Here is a 12,246-nt window from a genome sequence, read left to right on the forward strand (position 1 = left end):
CATAAGGGCAAAACTTGATGCGTGAGACTTCCGCATGCAACACAATGTCAAACGCAACAAGTGTTCATTAAGAACCTTAACACAACTCAAATTGAAGCACAAAGAACAAAGCATTATCTCAAATTTGAAGTCATGAGTATAAAACAACAAACAACATTGTCCAAAAAAAAAAAAAAAAAAAAAAACCGAAAACAATAAGTCATGTCTCAAAAGATAACCAACTCTATGAACTATTACATAATATATTTACAACTGACAGAATATTAATATAATCAAAACCATACCTGTCTGCCATTAAGGCAATCACAACTTAATTTAGTTAAAGAAGCATTCATTCATATCCTGGATTATTCTCATCATAATCTTGATTGTTCTTATTGTCGATGAAATTACCATATATTTTTATCTCAAAACAGATTCAAGATGCAGCCTTCTTTTGACTGTTTGATCCATAACTCTCCACATTAACAACCAGATCTTCAACGTTAATCATATAAGCATTTTCGGGTCCTGGTGTACTAAAATCAGCCGGGTTTCGGTTAATCGTGCAGATCTCAGTTCTCGGTGAGTCAGACATTGGTCGAAAAGCTCTGTTGACCACTTTATTTTGACCTTCATTTGCCTGCCATTGAGAAGGAAAAACATAAGAATCCTCTGGTCTGCGGCCTACAGAAGCAAACGATGTACCCCTTGACTTCACCTCTTGTTGTTTATGATAAACTTGTTGACCATACTTAACATTTTGACCAGTTCGAAACACACTGGTATGTGAGCTTCCAATCGGATTGACCATCGAGTTAGTTTTTTCCGTCAGGGTTGAGCTACAATGACTAAAACAATACGAGTTCGGTTTCGGTTTCGGTTTTGTTGCACATGTTTGACTGGTCAAGCTGAACGGTTGACTTAACTTCCCTGCATCCATTAAGCTTAGCAATTGCATTGCGGGTATGGTTTCATTTGAATATGAAGAATCAAACGAATGCATGCGGTTTGTGTTTAAATCCGAAGATTCAAAATTGTTTTGCTCTTCAACGACATTTGGAGCCACAAGATTCAGATCCAAATCCATCATACTCTTTCCCTTATCTTTATCTGAGTATTTTGCATACGTCTGACCAAATTGCATGTTGGCGCCTTCATGATGATGTGTACCATTGTTGTACTTGTTAAAAGCTTCAAGTACCTGCATATTACTGGGATTATAGAGGTGGGTTTGGGGTCTTTTATTATTATTCCCATTAGACGCATAATGATAACGCGAATCATAATGTCTCTGAGGTCCAGAATCCGACATCCAAACGCCATTTAACGGTTTCTTCTGATTCATTGCAAAGGAAGAAACTCGATCTTGATAGAAGAAGCCGCCAGCTGGATTTCTCATAGGACCCACGTTCTCATTCGTTGCAGGTGGTCTTATCATGGTGAGATAATCACGATGTGATGATGTCATTCCTTCATTCATGGGTTTGTGAAAACCGGATATTATCCCATTGTTAGCTTCGCATAAATTCCTCTCGTACTGATTTTTAGCCATAAGCTCGATAACTTCCCGTTCATCTGATCTCCCAATTGAAAACACATTCTCTTGTCTTTGATGATTATTAGGCCTCGTAAGTTCAGAGTACCCTCCAACTCCAATGTTCCTCTTGTACGGATCAGAAAAATCCTATAAATTAATAGCAAACACTTTAATCATATACTAAAGAAATTAATCATATTAATTAAATGAGTAAAATGCCATTTTCGTCCCGGAGGTTTGGCCAGTTTTGTGATTTTCGTCCAAAGGTTTGTTTTTTCGCATATTGATCCAAAAGATTTATAATCTTGCCATTTTCATCCGGCTCGTTAACTCCATCTAATTTTCTCTGTTAATTCAGGGTTATTTTCGTCTTTTTTTGTAAACTTAAAGGGCAATTCAGTCTTTTTCACTTTATGTACAAGCATTTCGCATAATGTACAAGTATTCAAAAATGTTAGAATTGCCCTTTAAGTTAACAAAAAAGACGAATATACCCCTGAATTAATGGAAAAAAATGGATGGAGTTAACAAGCCGGATGAAAATGGCAAGATTTCAAACCTTTGGATCCAGATGCGAAAAACAAACATTTGGACGGAAGTCGCAAAACTGGCCAAACCTCAGGGACGAAAATGGCATTTTACTCTAATTAAAAAAATAAATACAATCGTACCAATTTCTGATGCCCAGAGCAACTCCCATACGGAAGTTGTGTATAGAGCTGTTTCTCATGAACGGATCTTTCTTTTGCTTTTATCGAATCCGGTTGAATCCTAAGTGGAAAATTACTCGATTCCCCCAAGAAAAAACCAGATTTTCTACTGTAATCCTGGTTAGATGGTCGATTCAGAATTGGCAGTTGAGATCGACCGTGAGACTGCGGGTCATAATTAAGTGAAAGATCAAGCCCTAACCCCGTGTCTGCCAGACTATCATTCTTCATCCTCCTTGAATCATCCACAAAAAAATTACTTTTAATAGGATTGTTTGACATCTTCTTCGAAGAGTTGACTTTTTTGTCTGACTTTAGTGGATTCATGAAGTTGGGATAGGGTTCTGTTCCTCTGCTTTTAGACACACTGTAAGTTGGCGGAACCCGATTGTCTGTTCTTCCCATATCACTGAATATCGATCGCCAAGGTGGCATTGGATCACTGCCAACTTTATCATGAATCGAACTCCTCTGAGTCCCGTGTTTATTCCACTCGTATTTATTAACATTTTCTCCAAATTCACGACCTCCTGGATTTCTAGATTGTTCCACCACATTGTTTTTTGCACTTGCATCCTTCGCCTTTTTAGGATCATGTCGATGATCGTTGTCATTTTCATGATTCTGTTGTTGATCGTCATTATCATGCAGTATTTTCCTTTTAACCTGGAAAGAAGGTGATGAAGACGAGTTGTCCTTTTTCTGTTGCTTAATTTCACTATTTCCACACAACAATTCCTTCAGTAAACGCACTTTTCGAGCCTTTCGTCTTGGATGTCCATTTTGGTAATTATCACTCTGCTGACCAGATTCGAAAGGTTGACTTATGGTCTCGTCAACTATGATTGACTTTTGAGCATTCTCATGATCTTTCAACTCACTGCTCACTTTTTTACCAGCATTAGCGTCAATGGTACAATGTTTCGTTAGTTCTTGAGAAATTTTGACTCTATCGGGGATTTCTAGAGAATTTTGACTTTCATCAGCTTCTAAAGCAGCACTGATCGTTTCATCATTGTTCTTTTTATCAACAGGTTTAGAACCTAATGGATAAAGAATCATTATTTAGAAGCAAAAAATCAAAGACTGATCCCAAAATCAAACTGTTAAATTAACGATTAAGACTCATTTAAGTGTAAATTACCTGAAGTGCCCTCACCGAAAGGGAGAACTGCTACTCCATTAACATTTTGTTGAGGGTATGATCTTGCAGAAGGTGAAAGCACACAATGATCACACGCAGAGATTAACGTGGCGTCGGTTGAGGCATTTGCAGTTTCGTTATTCTGCAAACACTTTTCACAAAGCCAATATCTAAACTTCGGGATCTCCATAGGTGGCAGTTCTTCAGTAAAAGGTAACAAGTTACTGTTACCCTTTTCACGCATTCCAGCAACATAACCTCTGAGTTGACCAAATATTAATAAGGTCAAATAAGAAAAAAGGGTAGTTATGTAAATGTTGATCAAAGTAAATACAAACAAGAAATATGAATTCACATCAAGCAAACATATTGAACGAGATAAACAGACTAATATAAATAGCTAGCTAGTTGCGGGAAGACATTTTCTAGCAATGATAGATAATAATATATAACATACAAATAAAAGCAAAGACATTTGTTATCAAGATTTCTAAAAAATGCTTGAGATTACTCCTTAGAGATCATTAACATTGTGCTTGTGTATGCAACAATGTAGAATGTTAATCAAAAGATCATTAATAAAAATCAACCCGCAGTTTCATGATAAGTAACGAGGATTAAAATAGTAAACCTTACCGTATAGAAAAATGGCTACACTTTGAAGAATCATCCTTCTCCTTCGCATTAATGCCCAGTTTAATACATAAAGAATCAATCTTAACAGTTGAGTGGCTGGAGTTTAATACTGGGACAATGCCCCTCTCGTCATTGTCGTTCATGTTTAAGATATCACTATGACAAGAAAAACATGTATGATTAAATCCTAAAATAAATATAATTAATGAAAAAGAACAGTAGCATAAGATTACAAACAGTTTGACTAAAGCTTCGATAAAACATCCATGCAAGATCAGAAGTAAAAGAGCCATGCAAATAGACACTATAAACAACGGTTATGATAACGATACGCTTACAGCTAAACGTTACCAATGGTCACAACTCACATATATTATAAATAGGAACAAATAAATAAACAAAAACTAAACTGAGATATTGAGACATGTACACACAATGACCAAGTGACATGAACGCCGATGATAAAAGTAGAAGAAACGAAATTATAAATTCCAAACTTTTACATCCAACCCGCGGTATAATCAAGAAACATAAACTTATAAACTTAACACAAAAAATCACATCATCTATTCATCATACGGTTTAATAAATTTAGACAGACATAGAATTTAAACTAGTGTATAGATTGATACATGTTCAATATAATTTCATGATAAGTTCCCAATATACATATGCAGGCCAAACTTAACTGTGAACACACATTAATGCAGAAACTAAACAGTAATAAGTTACATGAGCTGAACTAAACAGCTGCAAAGTACATGCACTATAGAAACAAATAATTAGAAATAAGAGGGCAAAACCAACTGACCTATCACGTGTACAACACCTATATAGCATACATTTTTTGGAACCCTATGAGTCAAGAAAACCATAGACTTGTCACTGATCATACACCCAACCCATGTATTTAAACTGTAATTATATGTTAAACTCAATTACTAATTACTAAACATAATAAAAGAACTCCAAAACTTAACATTTAAATCCCACTAGTCAAAAGAATGAACAAACCCTAGCATCAAAGCAAAATATATATGGTAAGCTAGAAAATTAAATCTGTATCTACAACAATAGATACACAGCTAAATACAGACAACAAACACCGACATGGGTAACAAAATGCATCATCAAGTTACCCATCAATTAGGGTTTTCTTTTACCCCGCCGCTCCCACTAAAAAAAAGTAAATAAAAAAAGATAAAAGCTTTTACATTTATCGAGAAAACCCAATTCAAATTCATCAAATTTATCCCAAATTCACACCCACCACACCGATTCACCCACACAAACACTGAAGGTTTAGGTTTTTATAACATCAGTCAAATCCATAAAACGTGTATGAACTTACACAACTTCATTCAAGATGCATCATAAAACCCACCCAGAAACTTACAGGAGCAAAATCAAGCATCAAAATTGAACAAACGGATAGCTCAGATCATGATGTTTACTCGATGTGTATCTATAAAAACAAAAGCAAAAACAAATCGAAAATACCGACAAACGAAACCCCAACAGATCTGAAATCGATTTCTTCAACGAAAACGATTGAGAAAACAATCAGTGGATCCAGAATCAAGAAACGAATCCAAAAATCGGAACTTTACTTACAGATTTGAAGGCGATGGAGAGTAATTAGAGCGCGAATCTCCCGAAAACCCTAGTCGTCACCACTTTAGGTTTCCGCGAAATGGAGAGAGAAACATGTAGTGAGAGAAAGTGAGAGAGTGTGTGGGGGGTTTTAGAGAGAGAAAGAGAAAGGTTTTTATTATATACTACCATAACAATAATAAATATAATAATAATAATATACACGTATACAGAGACACACACTGTGAGGGTGTAAACTATGTGAAAGATAAACCAATAAAAAACTGCCAGCTCATCAAAATAGTGAGTGCTTGTTGTTTGTCATCGCAATTACCAAAAATCAAAACCCTAATTCGCTCCACGCGCTCAACACTCACGCGACTTTGGTCAACATTCTAGTCATTTGGTCTTTTCGGATAGTCCAAAAGAGGCCGCGCACTTATCTGAAAGACTATTGCTTCGTGTAGTGTACGCTCCATTAAACGCGTGTGCGGTGGGTATGGGGTTTATAAATTTAAAATGTATTTATAAATTGAGGGAAAATAGAAAACAACTTTAATTGTTTTAGATTTTTGTGGAGGGTAATTTCGGTAATAATGCAAATGGATAAAAGAGGGCGGAACAATTACGTGAATTAGGGTTTGATGTTATACGTAATTATTTCATCGATAAAACCCATTAGTATTCCTATTCATCAATGAGTTAATTAATAAATTTATTTAAAACAAACAAAAAAAAAAAAAAAAACAAAAAATTCATCAGTGAGTTAATATTTAAAAAATAAAAATGAAAATAATAGTTAAAAATATCAAGTTGCTAGTTATTTTTTTTGTGTGAAAAAAAAAAAAACTTTTTAAATTGAAACTCGAGATCTAGGCAATCAACTTTACATTTTAGGTTTGGTATGGTAGTAAGGGTTAATATTTATTTCAGACATAATTTATTACTTACATTTAATATTATTGAATAGCATAGAAACTTAATTACGAATAGATAAATTTACATATACATAAAGCTCAATTTTGGAATATAATTAAACAAAAACTAACTAAATATTGGTAACATATACTTTGGGACTAGTAAATATAATAGGGTTTTTCCTTCACCCTAAAATATATATAAGCAAAATTTATATAGTTTATCTACAAAAATGTGATATTAATTTACGAGTAATTTACTAAAAAGATGTTTATATCCTACTATTCTCAAGTAAGGTATCAAAAAAATGTCTCTCACGCAAACTTTTAAAAAGTAGTCAATTAAGGTGATGGACAACATATATATAGCACGTTATACGGTAGTAATAAATTCACAAAAAGATTTTCCCAAGCTTTTCCTTTGGCTATATATGAATGTGTTCAGCAATTAACTATTACAAATAAAATAAGTAAAAAACAAGTAAATAAATGATATTTCAACCAATAACTAATACTTTTAAATTTTGTAAAAAAATACAAAAAAAAAGTTTTTTTTTAGTTTAATAGTAACTAATTAGCAAACTAACATGTATATACTTTATTAAAAGTCATACAAACATTGGTGTTTGACAAAGAGCTAACCGAACTTTGAATAGAAAAACGAATGGATTTGCACATTCTCAAATGAATTGGCTTATTTGAAAATGGACTTATTCTTTAGAAGATCTATTTCGTGTCTAGTATTGTGCAATTTATTATGCAAGAACTCCAAATTGTTCTCTTAAAGCTCATCTTATTCAATTGTGAAATAAAATATCACCACCTTTTCCTATACCCGTCTGAATTAATGAAATCAACGGGCTATCATCGAAGGTCGAGATACGAGAGATAAATAAGAAATTTAGTTCTTACTTACCATGCGCTTTGTTAGTGTTGTAGTCAGTGGCGAAACTTGAGATTTCCGACCAGCGGGTCGAAAACGTATATATCTAAAAAAATTATAAAACCGGGGGTCAAAAAAGTTTATACCTAAAAAAATCAATATGAAAGCGACATACCAAACAATACTGAGCGAAAAGTTTGAGGGTTAAACACCCTCCCCAGCACCTTCTATCTTGCGCCCTGGTTGTAGTTATATATAAGATTCAAAAAGTAAATTATTTTAAAGAATAATTTTTTTATTTATATATAAATGGTATCATGTTTTCCTCACCTTATAAAGTCAAAGAAATAATCATCACATTGTTTAATACTATAAAGTCAAAATAACGGGTTTAACTAGCCGTTATGAAGTCAAAGAAATATTCATCACATTTTTTTAATTAACTAGTTGTTGGCTAACGGCTACCTCAAACGGTTAAATTTCAACAGTCAATCCTAGTTAGCCCGCTCACACTGCTCCCTCGCCCAACGTCGGGCTTCAAAGCGACGCTGGGCAACGCCATGCCCAGCGCTGGCACAGAGTGGGTTAGCCAGCGTTGCCAGACATCCTCCGCCCATAAATGCCCCCACTTTCCGCCAATGGTAATATGATTATATTATATATGATCTAATTTGCTCTTATTATACATATATTATACATATACTAAAAATAGACGCAAATGAATAGTGTTTTAAATATTATAATAATATATATAGTTTTTTTAATACTTTTATTATCCTCTTTAATTTTAAGTTTGATAAGCTTGTGTCAACCGGTACTGGTATCGAAAATATCGATACATAAAGGTAAAAACCGACACCGGCTTGGTACATAAAACGCCAAAAGTCGACATCGAATTGATTTTGAAAATCTTTTAGTTCGGGAAATTCAGTACTGCTAACCCGTACCATTTGCTCATCACTGATCATGGGTACTGTACAAACAACAACGGTATCGTGCAACTTTTTTTTGCTGATTTTCTTCAACTTTTAATGATTTCTTTTTTTTAGTTTCAGGGGTAGGGATGAGCTCGGTGCCAACCTATATCGAATCGATACTGGTACCGAAAATGCCAGTTACGGTACCAAAAATAGCGAACCGGTACCAGGAACGCCAAAAGTTGTACCGAATTGGTACTTAAAATCTTTTGGTTCGGGAAATTCGGTACTGGTACTCAGTATCATTTACTCATCTCTGACCACAGGTTTCATACGAACAACATCATTACCATACAACTTTTTTGCTTGATTTTCTTTTGGTTATCTTTTAGTGTTTTTTCTATATTTTCTTTTTATTCTTGTCAGTAATTCCGTGCGCAACGCGCTTTTAGTGATTAGAAAACACATGTAAACATAAAATAAACAACAAAAGACGTTTGCCGCAACGCGACGATAGTAAAAAAAACTAGTTATATTTATACAAGGTTTTAGCATATATCTATCCTTATTAATACTTATACATTCTTTATGCTAAATCTTTAATGTATAAGTATAATTATAGGGAACTATTTAAAAAGTTTATATATAATTACTTAATAATAATAATAATAATGCGAAAGATATTTATGTATGTTCAGAAATTAAATATTTGATATCATTAAGTTTTTGATTGCTTTATTACATAAAAATGGTAAAATAGTAAAAAGATTGATGACCCGTACGTGCTTTACAAAACGATAAATCATGTCGCCATTGCCAGAATACACGAAACAGTTGAGTTATTTTGGAACGAATATGAATATGATAGCTTTTAATATTTGTAAGTTTTATATCATTCTTGTAGAGTCTCATCTTTTTTACTTTTTAAAAATAAAAAACTATATCATAGAGAAGTACATTGATTCAAGACTATTATCTTGTTTTTGAGTATATTTTAGATATATAAATGCTGATGGCATCATAGTCTACTGAAATCTTAAGCATGGCTTAGGGATTATGAGGTCATGTGTTCGATTCCCACAAGAGGTTTTTTTTCTAGATTTATTAGGTTTCCTTCTGAATTGATGTATAACATTATTGCCTAGTGGAGATGGATATCTCCAGTGGTCAGTTAGTGATCCAAATTTGCCGTTCAATTTTTTTTAGATATATAAATATATATGTAATATATACTCAATTTTTTTTATGAATCGGATCAAACATATATTTATTTTCTGATAAAGCTAGTACTTAACTACTCGGATCAAACATATATTTATTTTCTGATAAAGCTAGTACTTAACTACGTACAAATGCCAGCTTATAAAAGGAATTTTTATAATTATGAAAAGATATGCATATACAGTACAAAATTAAATACACCCACATGTGATTTCATTTTCCATTTTCTTAAATATGACAAGTATTATAATCATATCTATATTCAAGATGTTTTTGGTTTTATACACATTTTTTTTTTTCATTTTAAGAAGATTATAATGCATGCCTTTTGTTTATTTTTAGGGTATATAAGAATTAATTAATGTATGTGATGAGACAATAACACGTGTCTTTTATCCTTTTATCTCTCTGCAGGGTATCTAATGTGGGTTCATAAAGAAGACATAAAGGTTCATCTTTTTATAAGACATAAAGATGTAGGCCAACATATTAATTAGAAGTTGTCATGAGTTTGGGTTAGCAACGTACGTACGTCCAAACAACTTATTTAAAAGGTATATATTATGTTTCGGATGGGTCTTTGAAGACGTCGAAGTAGAAGAGATAATGAGGTGCGCGTTGGTATACTTTTTTAAGAGGACTGGTCCGAAACAAACATTAGCAAACCTAATAAGACGTTGGCACCTTTAGCGACGATTTTGGTTATCAATATTGACGATAGCCATCGCCCCTATTGGTCACGTTTCTTAGTATTGTAATAATACGCATGGTCATGCAAAATGAGATTTATGAAGTTCAAATACAACAAAAATATTACAAGTATACAGTAATTCTAAGTTATATGCTACGTTGATCTTGTTCTTATTCACTTGACTTCATCGAAGAAGCATATACGCCCTTATGATGTTGTGTGACGTGTCATCTCCTCATTACTAAGTATATATAAGTTCTACACTTAAAACCTTTTATCTAAAATTATCAAAAACTATGAAAGAAAACTTATTCACCAAAACACTTTAAAATATAAAATTATATAATGTTGAACTAAATGAAGTACACCAAAACACTTTTAAATATAAATTTATATATTGTTGAACTGGGAAACATGGTCAACAGAGTCGTTCATGCTCTAACTATGAACAAAACGTATCAAAAATGGGCATTTAGTAATATTTGACTTCCAAATGTCTAATTTCATTGTGTAAGTAGCTATATATATGGTTTTGTATATCGTTTAATTGCGTCTTACGACTTTGACCATAATCCAAATACTTTGAATAGTTGCCATTATGTGTTTATTAATGATTATACATAGATTTCATGAATACTTCGAATACGTTAAAAATTAAAATTATCTTTGTACGTAAAAAGCTAATTTGACAAATAAACCTAAAGCTGAAGATATGCTTATCCTGTTACTCAGTTTAAAATGGTACAATTCGAGAGTAGTAGTGGCTATTGGACCCGATCGATCACTAAACATATTGTGTTGAACATTGCGTATATATTTACTTAAAACATATATAAATCCGATGAACATTGCCAAAAAGAAACTGAACTTATACGAGTCCACCACACTGGATAACCTAATGCCATTCTGAAAGTTGATATTCCCAACCACTTGGGGTCCCACCACCATTATTATAACCCAATACTTGTTTTTATTATCTCTTCGTGGCAACAAATATCACACGACAATTTTCATATAGCAAGTTTTCACATACCATGCAAGTAATTCATGCATGCTAATAATAAATTTACTATATATATCGTCCCCTTAATTAAGCTAGTATACTTTTAAGTTCACGTGTTAAGGTACATATACTATGAACTCACGATTTACTACCACAATTTCAAATTATGCTCTATTTAGCATTTGGCCACTAATAACATATGTTTTTCACTCCTCATGATAACTACTTTAAGCTAATAATGATGATAACCTCATATATTTGCAAGTATGATCACATAACTCAACACATCGGTAAGAAATTATATATCATAACCCACAAAACTTGCGAAATCTTTAGAAGATGACATTTTATTGTATATCACGTTTTGGAAGTATGTGCACTTACATTGACCACTTCTACCTTTTCAATCTATATGAGAATACCTCTATTCACGCATTTCTTGAAAAAAAGTCCTATGGGCACTTGGGCACTAGTGAAAATCTTTTCATATCCACAAAATGACAAAATGAAGCATTTTAAAAAACAATAAGAATCTGAAAGAAAGGATGTCAAAAGAGTGTTGAGTGTACCTTAAGCTCGGTGGGAAATTATACGAGGTCCAACAAGAGCTTGGAACTTAAAAATAATAAGTGATATAATGTATGCATGCAAAATACTACATAATATGATTGTGGAGGGTGAATGTTATGTCATATCTGATTGGTCGCATGATGAGCACGAGGAAGAACCATTAAGTTATGCACATGGAATGCCATTAGCGTTTCAACAACAAATGGAAAGGTTCAGAAGTTTACGTGGTCAAAAAACTCATCAAGCACTTTAAAGCGATAAAACATCTTTGGTCCAACAAAGACAATTATATTTATATTTATATTTTCTTCTATAAGTGTTTGTTTATTTATGTTATGTATAATTTTTTAGTTTCAAAATTTTAATGAATAAAATTCTACTTAGTTATCTTAACTATATTTAAATATTTTAATATTTCTTATTATTAAAAATATAATTATTA

At 32.8% G+C, this 12,246-nt stretch overlaps 1 protein-coding gene across 1 annotated transcript; it reads right to left on the bottom strand.

The window, feature by feature from the left end:
• Nucleotides 1-202: 202 nt before the first annotated feature.
• Nucleotides 203-5,754, bottom strand: LOC110880235 (protein EMBRYONIC FLOWER 1). Its single transcript, XM_022128820.2, has 5 exons — nucleotides 5,624-5,754; nucleotides 4,010-4,165; nucleotides 3,374-3,633; nucleotides 2,191-3,272; nucleotides 203-1,666 (listed from the first exon to the last, which is right to left on the bottom strand). Exons 2-5 carry the CDS (start codon nucleotides 4,150-4,152, stop codon nucleotides 419-421), a joined length of 2,733 nt encoding a protein of 910 aa, XP_021984512.1. The 5' UTR covers nucleotides 4,153-4,165; nucleotides 5,624-5,754; the 3' UTR covers nucleotides 203-418.
• Nucleotides 5,755-12,246: the final 6,492 nt, after the last annotated feature.

Source organism: Helianthus annuus, chromosome 9, assembly GCF_002127325.2.
Source record: "Helianthus annuus cultivar XRQ/B chromosome 9, HanXRQr2.0-SUNRISE, whole genome shotgun sequence".
Taxonomy (NCBI): domain Eukaryota; kingdom Viridiplantae; phylum Streptophyta; class Magnoliopsida; order Asterales; family Asteraceae; genus Helianthus; species Helianthus annuus.

What these genes read in the sequence shown, in the direction of transcription:
- LOC110880235 (XM_022128820.2), bottom strand. Translation starts at nt 4,152, where the DNA reads ATGAACGACAATGACGAGAGGGGCATTGTCCCAGTATTAAACTCCAGC. An exon ending in TTTCGGTGAGGGCACTTCAG is followed by an intron (nt 3,273 to 3,373) that starts GTAATTTACACT and finishes TTTATCCATTAG; the next exon opens with GTTCTAAACCTGTTGATAAA. An exon ending in GCTCTGGGCATCAGAAATTG is followed by an intron (nt 1,667 to 2,190) that starts GTACGATTGTAT and finishes ATTAATTTATAG; the next exon opens with GATTTTTCTGATCCGTACAA.